General features: G+C 39.6%; 1 protein-coding gene across 1 annotated transcript; it reads left to right on the plus strand.

The window, feature by feature from the left end:
- Window positions 1-351: 351 nt before the first annotated feature.
- mettl1 (methyltransferase 1, tRNA methylguanosine) lies at window positions 352-13,055 on the plus strand. The gene is made up of 6 exons (XM_035153162.2): window positions 352-605; window positions 953-1,080; window positions 2,623-2,807; window positions 7,695-7,808; window positions 10,468-10,569; window positions 12,113-13,055. Exons 1-6 carry the CDS (start codon window positions 526-528, stop codon window positions 12,227-12,229), a joined length of 726 nt encoding a protein of 241 aa, XP_035009053.1. The 5' UTR covers window positions 352-525; the 3' UTR covers window positions 12,230-13,055.
- The last annotated feature ends 592 nt before the right edge of the window (window positions 13,056-13,647 follow it).

Raw genomic sequence — 13,647 nt, forward strand, 5'->3', positions numbered from 1 at the left:
AGACAGACAGACAGACAGATAGATAGATAGATAGATAGATAGATAGATAGATAGATAGATAGATAGATAGATAGATAGATAGATAGATAGATAGCTGTCACTGTAAGGAAATATGTGCTAATGGAGATATTGACCGATAAGACTACCAATAACACTGCTAATACTACTACTACTACTATTCTACTTTGATTTTTGAAACTTTCAGAACATTTCCTGATACTTTTCAGAAACTTTACATGAGTAAAACTTTGTAATTGTGTCCATTTACATCAGTGGTATCACACTCATTTACTTAATGATCTGCCTGAACAATCGTCCACCTCTGCGCAATAAACGAACCAGAGAGGTGGATGGACCAAACCTGGCAACTCCCGGAGAAGACGCTAACTGATGACGACATCACGCCGCGACCTCCTCCCATGCAGGAAAGTAAACTAGTGTGGAAACACGTCCCTGCGGTTGTTTCCCATTTAGGTGACTGGGTGAATATTGTCGTGAGTGGAGTTTGAATCGTGTGCCTCCAACATGAGTTCGTCAATGCCTCAGAAGAGGTTCTACAGACAGCGAGCCCATTCTAACCCCATGGCTCATCACACGTTTGACTAGTGAGTGACGTCCACGTGTCTCACTTCAATACCAACACTCAGACTGTGTGTACATCTTCTCTATACAGTCGATACACACACTCCACAGTGTTTGTTTGACCCTCTGTCAGTTCCTGCGGTGTATTTATAAATGTAGAAGAAATGTCAAGAACACAAACATCCTCAGAAGGTTTTAACAGCTTTTATATGTATTAGAAGCTTTTATCCCTTCCTAACTTCACTCTCTTATAATACAGCTACATTATACATTTCTCTTTCCAAACCCCCGTTTCTTCAGAAAGCTCTGTAAAAAGATGTCATGGGGACTGTTTGTGTTTCTTGACTGTTTTCTCCTCTGTCCTCCTCAGTCCTGTGTGTCCAGAGGAAATGGACTGGTCCACGCTGTATCCACACGTCCTCACTGGAGACCAGCCTGAGAAAGAGACCCCCCGAGTGGAGTTTGCGGACATTGGATGTGGATATGGAGGTCTATTAGGTAGATATGTCACTGATCTCTCCGATCCCCTTCAGACCTGATTTGTGATCTGAATACTGGTCTAAATGCACCTAAGTGTGTTGCCAATGTCAATGTCATTTTATTCATATAGCACATTTAAAACAACTTGGTTGACCAAAGTGCTTCTCAAGTGTCAAAAGCAGCCGTCAGGTCTAAGAGCCCCAGGACGGCAGAGTCTCCTGAGTCAACAGCTAAAATCAGATCGTTAAAAACTCTTAAAAGAGCTGTTTCAGGGCTATGATGCGACGTGAAACCAGACTGGAACTTTTCATACACATTATTGTCGATTAGAAATGTTTGCAGCTGGGTGAGAACAGAGGGATCAAGATTTTTCTTCTTGAGCAAGGGCTGCACGACAGCATGTTTAAAGGCAGCTGGGACACAACCAGAGAAACGACAAGTGTTTATCAGTGACAGAATACATGGGCCAACAGTGTCAAAGACATCCTTAAGAAGACGAGCAGGGATGCTATCTGAGGGGCAATTTGTGGGCCGCAGATGGTGGACCACCTCGGATAGGGAGGAGATTGATATGGGCTCAAACTGATCCAAGACAGCTGAGCGCATGGGGGGGGAGTTTAAAGATGGAGAAATTTTCTCAACAAAGAATTTAAGAAAAAAATCACAGAGGACAAGTGTAGGTAGAATAGGAGTAGGATTACGGGGGTTAGTGAGAGTATTAAACATTAAAAAAAAATAAAAAACTGAGGCCTGTGATAGTTATTGGAGACCAAGTTAGATATAAACTCAGTTTTTGCAGATTTTACAGCTTTCTGATAATCAGATAGACGGCTCTGTAGGATTTCATGACACTTGGAGTCTGTTCTTTTCCACCTTCTCTCAGCTTGCCGACACGCACGTCTGAGAGCGCGGGTAGAGTCGTTTAACCATGGTTCGTAAAGTGCTTTAGTGCATATGCAGGTTGAGTTAAAAAGAGAGATAAGCTCATCAGCACTGAGAACATCACTTCCCTCCAAGTTATAGAGCACAGTCTTTAAAAACTGCAACCGAATTTAAGTGTTAGTTATACGGCGGCGGCGTGCAGGAAGAGAAGGCTTGACCACAGAGCAAGGGACTGTAATTGTGAATAAAACAGGCAGATGATCTGATATATATGTATCACAGATTGAATTTATGAGCGTATAGGCCATGAGATAACACAAGGTCTAGTGTGTGCCCCTTTCCATGTGTGGGTCCAGACACCGACTGGGTGAGATTAAAGGAATTTATAAGATTTAAGAAGTCTTTAAACATAGGTTTAGTTTCACAGCATGCATGCACATTTAAATTGACCCAATTTAAAAAGTGGTCATAATCCATCGAAATACCTGCTGTGAAGTCATGTTTTAAATGGTAAAGTAAGATCTGATCACATGTGGTCACAGGACAGACAAACTTCGAGATGTCCACTTGTTATCAGTTCTCTCAGGACGGATGTTAATACCAGGTCTGAACAGGACCATCCACTTCATTCGTGTCTCATGGTTCTGTTTCTCTTGTCCACGTTTTACTTTCCCTCAGTGGAGTTATCTCCACTTTTCCCAGAGAATCTCATCCTGGGCCTGGAGATCCGGGTCAAAGTTTCGGATTATGTTCAGGATCGTATCAAATCACTACGTGCAGCTGAACCAGGGAGCTACCAGAACATCGCCTGCCTTCGCAGCAATGCAATGAAGTATCTGCCCAACTTCTTCACTAAAGGACAGGTAGGTCTGCATCCGTGTGTTTGCTGCTGACAGGAAAAGATTATCCTGATTGGCTGCTGGGGCAGGAGATGCAATGATCTTGAGATCACAGGAATTATTACGATCCATCAAATCATTAGAAACCTTCATGAGAGGTTTACAGTTTGACAAATGCAGCCAGTCACTGCTCTTAGTAGTTTTACTTTGAACTAAGTCATATATGAAAACAGTTTTAGTTAATACATCATCTAAATATAATTGATTTGATTCATGAGCCTTCTGTTTGCTTTATTATCTCAGTAACAAATTGTTCCATTTAGCATTTTTTAATTTTGTATTAGAAAGAACAAACTAAGCTTTTAAACTTTTTTTTATTTTGCACAAGTTACATTGGCTCCAAACTCTACCTCTACCTATAGTTTAATATTGCCACATTAATTTACAGCACCTGCCTGTCCAGTCACTTAAAGTTAATCCACCTACCATCCAATCAGAATGAATGATTCTTGGTGACCATGGTGGTATAAATACTAACAGACCAGCAGACTGTGAACATTTAATGGAGGAACTACACAGCTGACTTCATCTGTAAGACTATAGGGAAACTAGAAATCTATCCAGAGCTTGTATAGATCCCACAAGACATTAAGTTACTGATTTCTGTATTTGGTTGTGAAGATTCCTGCCCACTGATAGTCAGGTCTGATACTCGACTCATTCTGGTTAATTTAGGGAAGTGTTGGAGAGCCTCGTTGAGCAGAACACGGTTTAGTGCACCACTCCACATACAGATACATTTATAAACAGCCTCTATAAACACACCATGTTATTGTAACATCAGAGACCTTTTTACACTGAGTAAACCAAAGATTGCTTTTGAAATTATCCATGAACATTTCCCATCACAATCAGTCATACCTGTAAGAAGCACAGTCTAAATTCTATTCACCTCTATCTATTTGGACAGTCAGAAATCTCAATCCAACATTGTGGAAAATAAAACCAAAACTATATCTGCATTGTTATATATTTTTAAGTAAATTGGGTTAATCAAACCTTTATGTACCTACTATAGCAGGGGTGGGTGTGTGCAGCCCACAGGACTGTTTTCCAAGAGCCACTCAGAAATACATCAAAATCCTCATGACAGCCATCATTTTCTTTTCTTTGATAAAAGAAAATAACAATCTGGTAGACTAATGTGTCCTACAGGGTGGTCCCTTCTGGCTGTTGGCTTGTCAGGTCACAGTCAGGGTGATTGAGACACACACACGTAGCTGTCACGTGTAGATCTGGAATGTCACGCTTACTAAGTGATGAAAAAGGCCAAAGCATCATTACAGCTCAAAACAAGCTAAACTGGAAGAGGACAAATACACCTGGATAGATTTAATGGTCATTGTCAGAGTTTGGTTGCGCAAAACAAGTAGCTCTCACAAGACCGCAGTCTGTTGTGCAGGCAAGTTTTGTGGTAAGTGTTCTAATAGCAAAGAAGCTAAAACCTCCTGTAGAATCTGTGAAGCAGCAGTGTTTCTGCTGCAGAGCTGCTCGAACGTGTCAAAGGAGATAATTGATATGGCACAAATATTTAAACAAAAACACTGTAGGACACCACAAGAAATTTCAAGTTTTTCTCTCTGGCCTGTGATGAAAAAACAAATATGATAAATACCACCCAACTAGCAATTTCTATGTGGGATTACTTCCGAGCTTGATATGAGACTGGAATTGTTGTCTTTGCCAGCTATGCGTGCTGTGGCAAGTGCAACTGCAAAGAGGTAATACTGTGCATTTTGATAATCTGCAAGAACAAAAGCCTGGTATGACATCCCAATAAAGTGCTGGTGAGCTAGCAAAACTCCTGTAGGCATTTAGTGAGTGGTTTCAGGACATGAATAGTAAACAAAAGATTTATTTATAAAGCTTTTTAATGTGATGTGCCTGACGACATACAACATGAAGTCATTGAGTTGCAAAACAACAAGAACTTTCCATCTGCTCTGATTACTTTTTCTTCTACTCCCAATAACACACACACAGACCCTGCTCTTTGTGGAAATGGCAGAGAGGACTAAATGTTCAAAAGCTTGGTTAGAGTAAATGCTTTAAAGACAGAAACACAAGTAATCCGTCAAAACATGCAGTGAAGTCCATCACATACATTGTGTATTCTAGCAGCCTGCAGCCCACACATGGCATTAACTAAATTATACTGACATGGGTCGATTTAATTTAGCTCAGGTGCCTCCCATTTTCTCTTCATCTTCTTTTAGATGTTTTTACACGTCAATTGAAGTCAACCTTTTCTAAATTCAATTGATTCGACATGCTTTGGAAAGGCATCTGTCTATTTAAGGTCTTGTCAGAGCTTAAACCATAAAAACTGCATGACAAGCTCAGAGAATGAACTGTGTTGGGGCATAGATGTGTTGGGGCATAGATGTGACTCTTTCCCAAGAGTCACAACGGTCAACATAATAATTAAATGGAAGTGGTTTGGAAAAGCCAGGACTCTGATTGTCATGACTGGAGGAAACCAAGACAATGGGAAAATCTGTGAATTTCCTTGAGTGGCCCAACCACACGCCTGACTTGAACCCAACCGGTGATCTCTGGAAAGACCTGAAAAGAGGTGTCCACCAACCACCTTGATAGAGCTTGAGACGATATGCAGAGAGGAATGGTAGAAAATCCTTAAAATCCAGGAGTACAAAGCTTTTTCCACCACACTCAAGATTACTCAAGACTGAAATCACATCTAAAGGTTCTACAAGGATGGAGTAAAAGGTCTGAAAACAATTCGATATTTTAGTTTTAGATTTTTAACACATTTTCAAGCAGAGGAAAAAAAGGAAAATCAGATCCCTTGCACAAATACAATAATACCAATACAACAATCTGTTATTTCACGCAAAAAGAAAGGAACTACTAGTTTACTGAGCAACAGACGTTGAACTGGTCGACCAAGGACAACAACAGCAGTTATTATGAAAATAATAATAGCCAGTGGCATCACCACCAACCTCCAGAGGACTGGGGGGGAAGGTTATACAAACCACTGTTCAAAGACGACTTTGAAAACAAATGTAAGGATAGACCACAAGATGCAAACCATTCATCTTCAGCAAGAATGAGACGGCCAGATTGGAATTAACTAAGAAGTGCCCGAAATTAGCTGTAAAATCTCTGGAATGAAAAGGTCAAAGTGACTAAGAAAGGTTAAAGTGTGGAGAAAGAAGGGATCTGTTCATGGTCCAAAACATGCAAGCTCATCTGTGGCCCTGGTCAGGCTGTTGTTATTATCACACTTCTCGCCTGACCCAGGAAGCATTAGGGGGGAATTTGAAATCTGATCACTCAGACCACATTTTGAGGTGGTCTGAGACACAATTGACCATTTCTTTTAGCAGTGTGAACGTGGATTTGTACTGGGCCCCATTGAGGGACCACCCACTCAGCTGACATACTCTGACCTGCAGTTTATAATGAACCGAAAATACTTTTACACTTTTCCACAATATATATATTGACGACCATATTGATTTTCTATAGTTTTCTTTTTTGTAAAAAATTAGTAAAATTTCATTGATCAGCTGCGCACAGCACATTAATTTGCTCCGCTTCCCCTTGCCCTTCTCTCTCTCTCACTCACACACACACCAAAACACAACGGATCCCTAGTCATAGTCTGGGTTAGGGTTAACTACTGACTACAGGTGTGTTAGCTTTGTAGCATGTGGAGCAGATGGACTGAAAGAAAGTAATGAATTAATGTAGTAAAACTATAGTGGGATTGTGCATCTACAGTTATTGTAGTTATACTTTTCTCATGTTTAAATTAATTTATACGGATTGTTCCATGAATCCAGGATTTCACAACAATGGAGTCATTGACTGACACGCAAAGCATCGCATCAGCTGAGTATGGAGCGGTGTAAGACGACATTTATCCGTTCCAATTAGCTGCGGTAATCTATGACTTGTGGAAACGCGCATTAGATTACACAGTGGGCTTAGTGTACCAGGGTTAATTTAGGTACACTGAAAAAAATTCACCTCAAACGCCCTGGGAGAGAATAAACTAAGAAATGAACACGGGACAATAATGGCTGTAACAGACACTTTTATGGAGTACAAATTATGGAGGTTTCATATTAAAACACATACGTTTATTTATTTCATTTTAGTACGCCGTTTAAAACAATAAAATGATATGGCCTCTTGCCATCATGCCAAGATTGGAATTAGTTGAGAGGAGCAGAGGGCTCTGGCTTGAGTTTGCATTAAGGTGCTACACTTTCATACATTCATAAACTGCATTACTTAACTTATAATAAAATACCAAAGATGAATACTTTTCCAGCTGCAGCTTTAATGTTACTTCCTGGTCACCAGCCAGAAGAACTGTCGACCACCCAGACTAATGCTAAAAATACAGTCCCTTCTCAGTGTTGAAACTGCATATTCTACAGATCTGACATAGTCTTTTGACCCCTTCTTTTTCTTATTTTTAGTTTGGTTTGCAAACCTAAAATAATAAGTGTTAAGGTTCCTCCATCGGCACTGATGCGGCCCCTGAGGCTGCAGCAGTCCCCAGTGATTATTCCCACATCTCTAATAATAATAAAATAATACAAAGTCACTGGAAAGATTTTTAATGTATCAGCCAGACAGACAGAAAGACACTTGTCAAAGACCGTGGGAACTTTGTGGGAAAATTCCACATTCGCACTACACGTTGCTCAACCTCCAACCACAGATTATTATGAGGGCCACATTTAAGTGAAGACATTTATACATTGTAGAGCCACAGTATCAAAGACGATAAAAAGGTTTCGTTTGGATCTTGTGTGTACGAAGGACACGTAGTAATGAATAGAGATTAATAGAAGTCTGTCTTTCTTTCAGCTCAGTAAGATGTTCTTCCTCTTCCCTGACCCTCACTTTAAGAAGACCAAGCACAAGTGGAGGATCATCAGTCCCACGTTGTTGGCAGAGTACGCCTACACACTGAGAGTCGGGGTATGTATATGAGTAAGACACGCTGCAGCTACTGCTGAAATAGAACTCAATCAACAATACTCTATAACTTTGATAATTGTTCACGTCCTTTATTACGCATGCATTTTATACATTGAGTAGTTTCAGCTTCTGAGATATAAGGTTGATGTATCAGGGTTTCTGCAGGGTCTTTAAAAGTACAAATAAAAGTCTAAGATTAAATAATCCGAATTTTGCCTAAAATTCACATAATTGCGTTAATATTCATTAAAAGCCACCTCCGTTGTGCTAGAAAATTAGTTTTTTTCTAAGAGAAATATTTTGGCAGCATGTTGTTTGAAATGTCTCAGTTTGTTGTCATTTATCAATGACACCGACAGTCTGTTAAAGGGATAGTTCGTTTAACGTTTTGAAGAAGTGGTCGCCATTTACTTTTTTTACAATTGGATTGGATTTGGCTGCCACACTGTTTACCCCTGAAACTCCAAAAATGTTTTGTGGACGCAAACACTTCACTCACCCCTTCATCGGCATAGTGGTGAGTAGATAATAAGTGAGTTTCCAATTTTTAGTGAACTATCCCTTAAAGTCCTTGTCAGAATTTATCTCCGGACACTCAACTTGGCTTTAGGAAAGATTATGGCTACCTATGTCTCTGCCTTTGAGAGATTACGTGGCATTTTCCAGTGTTCCCTACTAGTCTACTTCATATGCTTATATTCGATCATGGTATAATCATGGTACGGTAATTCTGAGACTCCGGTAATCATTTGTAGCTCTTGTGCATGGTTCAGGTCTTAGATTTAACTCCTAATGGTTTTTAAAACTCTTATATTTAACTCTGCGTATATTGGTGTAATGTTTGGAGTTGTCAATGGATGAAACAAGCAATTAGATGATGTTACCTCACCTCTGAAAAATTGCATGCCTGATATTTAATTGCAAATAAGCATATACAGGTTAGTTAATAGTGAAAATAGTTTGAGCCTTATATACAGCCAAGGTCACACATGGAACAACCTCTTCTCTAAATCATTTTTAATTTGAAGTTGAATAGAGGAAAACTCCAATGTCAGTATAGACTTGTCAAAGCACATTAGGTCCCCAAGTGACTATTAATGGCAGCAGTTCTCCAAACAAACTGCAGTCCCCCGGTGTAACAGTGGACAACAATGGCGCTCTATGGCACAGAGGAATAAGATGTATTAGACGTCTGCTACACAGACATTACTTGTAAGTAGGATCAAGTCTTTTGATGACAAAATAAAAGAATATCAACATGCTTTAAAATTCTTTAGTTCCAATTATGTAATCACAGATTTTCAACGTCTTCAGCTTCAATCAATACCATCTTACCATTACCTCAGCACAATGAAAGAGAATGGGTTTAAATTTGTAGATTTAATAGAAAAGTGACTTAATACTTCAACAGTCTCATCAGCATTTCACCGGTTGATTGCCGTGTGCAGAAACCCATGAATTCACTGGAGTAAAATTAAGCGGGTGGTGTGGCCTGCAGCTGGCTGATGTCTGTACACGCCCTGCTCCGGCCTGTCAGAGCTGTCGGAGCCGCACTGGGACGCTTGAATACGACTTGAGCACTAATGGAGATGGTGGGAAACAATGGAGGGCTTGTGTGTGAATTAGTTTTTATCGTTTTTGTGTCTGTGTCTGTGTGTGCAGTGATGCTTTCTTGTGTGTTCTACAACGGCCTTCAGCTTAGGAATGCAGCCACCAACTGCACTGGTGGGTGGGAAGGCTTTACACAAAATATTCATTTATTGAAACAGTTTCATATCAAAATGAACCTGAGTGAAATTCTTTATTCTGTTTGTCTGTTCAACTCATCGCCTTCATACTTGGCGTGTGAATTGTTAATGGCCCAAGGAAGTGCAGTGTTGAATTTAGGGCAACAAGATATGTTTTCAATATTAATACACTTTGCATAAACAGAGGACTTGTAGAAGCAATGCTGGGACTCATGTAACAATTGATTCCCAGCTCTGCGTTCTGAGTCGAGCTTCACTGAACAGCTCTTGTGCAGCAGCGTTGGTACAGCTTCAGTGTTGGGTGGGCTGAGTCCAGCAGCTGGTCATTACTTGCTGCAGGTCACTTACTAACAGTTTCAGGAAGAAAGCTGCCACCAGCATCACCACAGACCAAACAAACAGCCCATTCCAAACAGGCCACTGCACTAGTATGCAGAAGAAATGGTAAACGATGTGTGCATATCTGTGCAGACAACACACAGACGCACAAGCTAATTCTGTCTTCTCTGGAGGGGGGGGGACCATATGAGCCAACATGCACTAGTGTGGAAATCTGTGCCATTGCATTTTTTTCTAAGAAATCCTTGTTCTAGTTACGCTATCTGTCCAGCCTGCAGAGTAAACTGCAGGGACACAGGTGATTAACCTCTGTGCTGTCTGTAAGTTATTTTTATCTTTTTGGCACGGACCATTGCTCTCCTCACTCTGCAGCTGCTAATGGTTGAAAATGTTAAGATGAAAAAAAGTTTGTATCTAATTTACTTTATCAGTGTAATGAGTTTATTTGGTGATTGATAACTTGATCCATGTCTAAACTCATTGTTGTCTTATTTATTCCCAGACGTGTGTGTGTGTGTGTGTGTGTGTGTGTGTGTGTGTCACTAACCTCCCTGTGTTCGTGTGCTTGTCAGGGTTTGGTGTACACGAACACTGATGTGGAGGAAGTTCACCTCTGGATGGTGAAGCACTTCACCGAACATCCACTGTTTACACGCATGTCTGATGAAGAGCTGGTAAGTTAACGTGGAGCTTTCCAATCGCTCTGTTTACAGGTCATGACCACAACATTTGTTAATCTTCTTATTGGAAGAAAAGAGGTCAAAGTCATGATCTGAATTTTTCGGGAAGGAATAGTCTGACATTTTAGGAATTGCACTTCTCTTAGTCAGCACATTAGATGATATGATTAAAACCACTGTCACAAATGTCTCTATAACACCAGCAGCTAGTTATTTCATACCATGTCAGAGATGTGGGAAGAACTTTGGGCTGGGTGATAAAACATCAATTATTATCATACTTTTCATCATTAGCAACATAACAAAAGTAAAATACATGTAGATACAAGAAGGGGCTAATGTCCTATCTCACCATGATCAAGTAGTGTTTTAACTATCTAGACTGTGTAGTCCGATATAATTTACCCAAACAGTTTCATATCGAACCCACAATTTTCATAACATGAGAGATCTTTAACTTGGTGTTTTGCCCCACTTCTGTATTGTATAGCTCTGTGCAGCACTATTTGCAGCAGGCTCACTCGTGCTATCGTCCACAAAGTTGCTACTGTCCACGCAGACAGTCAGGCCTCATAGTTTCAGTTTGCAGTTGTGCATGTAACTGCCAGTGGCATATAATTCTCTCCGTCATGTTAGATCTTGTTTGTGCGTGTTCACATGCAGCCCTGCCATAGATTAAATCAATTCTGTGGGAAACACTGCAGAGAAAGAGAAACAAAATTCTCATATATGCCCATTTATTCAGATCCACACCAAAAGATGTAATGGGTTCTTTCTTGACTCATACTGCATCCTTCCACCACCATTCATGGTTTTCCTTCTAACTAACAAACAGACGAAATGAAAACATGACCTTGTTGGTGGAGCTAATAATGCTTATGCATTGTGTAAGCACAATGAGGAGGTGTAACATATAATTGATCAACCTCAGATTTGTAAAATGTTTTGCTGTTTGTCAATTTAAAACCACAACCTTCACTCGGGCGCAAAAAATAGTCCTCAAACAATAAAAAATATGACAATCTAAATATCCATCTATCAATATGGAATGATGTAAAAAATGTTAACTTGGTACAATCCTTGGCCATAGAGGAGCAGACATCTTCCAGTTGTTCTGACTTAGTCTTAGGACAATCCAAGTATATCTATCAGCCCCATCATCAGCCATATTTGTGCAGAAACTCAGATTCAGAGATTGGGAGGTGTGCTGTTTTAACCTCAATCTTTAATTTAAGATTAGCTAATTATGTTTTAGGCTTTTTTACATGTATGAGAGTGGTATCATCCTTATAAAACTCTCAATAAAGTGAGTAAGCAGAGTTCTCACAATGTCAGTTCATGCTTTTACAAATTTAAACTTTAAAAAGTTAAAAGTAATGTTTAAAATAAATAAGAGATTGACGGTCCAAATGAGGGTTAGCTGGCTCTCAAGTATAATAATAATAATAAACCACCATGTTTAGTAAGTTTGAGAAAGTTAAATGCATCTTTAAATGTATATGTGTTAAATTAACATTAAGAACCGTTCTCTTGGCAGGTCGGGGACGTCATCACCAGTCGTTTGGGTACATGTACAGAAGAAGGAAAGAAAGTGCAGAGAAACGGAGGGAAGAATTTCCTGGCTGTTTTCCGGAGGATTGAGAATTTTAACTAAGACCAAACACTTTGGATGTGCAGGGAACTGGAGTAATGGTCTTACACAGTCATTCAGACCTGAACTGCTCGCTCTGTGGAAATGGAGGTGGGGGGGTGTTTCCCATGCAGATGAACACTTTTTTTTCCCTTTCTTTTTTTGTTGAACTTTTGCTTCATTTCCTGACGGAGGATTTTTTTGTCACATAATTTATGTCCTTCATTCACATTCAAACAGGATCTGTATTCAGAGAAGACCTGTAAGCTCTTTTCAGAAGCTTCTTTTAACGTTTGCCCTTTTTTTTCCCCCAAAGAATATTCATTCTTTCATTTCTTTTGCATGAATTGACGGTGCTGTTTTTTAAATTCCTGTAAAATTGCAAATTCAGTATTCTTAGTAAATCAAATTTAGTGTTCATTTACACTGTTTGTAAATGAACACAAACGACAAAGTATTCTTGTGTTCCAGTTATTTTGGGACCTGTCACGAAACAAGACACACACAAAAACCTGGATCACTTGTTTTAAAGTTGCGTCCGTGCCCTAGATTTGAAAAGAAGTTTAGGTTTAATACAGTGTTTTCTAATCAACCTTCACAAAACAGAGCCTCTGTGTTTTGTTTTAATTTGAAAAGAGTCTGAAGATGACTCAAATATCCATGTGAGGAGGGAACTTTAACTTCATGTTAATTAGCAGTGTTGGTGGCTGAATATGAAATGTGTTACACATGGAAGTTTGCCAATGATCTACAGTACATGTTTTGCTTATTGAGTCATTGCCTGGTTTAAAGATTAAACCAGTTTGCTGTTGCTCGTCCTGAAGGAATAAATAGTTAATAGATAACTGAATTGTACGTAATGTAGTCTAATGTAGTTAGATTCACTCACTTAAAAACACTTAACACTTAACAAGTGATGTAGCTGCAAGATGGAACATGCCCTTAAAGACTGGTACATTATGTCTGGTGTTATGTGCTCATCCCGTCTGCTGAGGATCTTTGTGAAGTTGAAGCCATGATTATGATTTTCGCTGTATATTACAGGTTGGTAATTTTGTCTGTCAGGAGTTTAGAAACGGGACAGTGCCGGTTTGACGCCTTTTTGCTGCTGCAGGGGCTGGTGATCACAAACAGGACCGCACATGCCCTAATGACAGAAACCTAGACTCTGGAAAATTGAGAGTAATTGGAGCACCGATAAATGAGAAGTCACACTGTTAATTTTAAGGAACGTTTTATTTTATTCTTTGCTCAGGTTATTTTTTATTTGCCATTTTTGACAGAAACATTTAGATAATTTTACCAAATCCCCATCCATGCTTTTAGTCAATCTTTTCTGCACACTTTCTCAGTGATACAAGAATATACAATGTGTGGTGGGCAAGAGCTGAACACACTGCAACATATGCAAAATAAACAAAAGACAAGCAAATTAAAACAAA

The sequence above is a fragment of the Hippoglossus stenolepis genome, chromosome 3 (assembly GCF_022539355.2).
Source record: "Hippoglossus stenolepis isolate QCI-W04-F060 chromosome 3, HSTE1.2, whole genome shotgun sequence".
NCBI lineage: Eukaryota > Metazoa > Chordata > Actinopteri > Pleuronectiformes > Pleuronectidae > Hippoglossus > Hippoglossus stenolepis.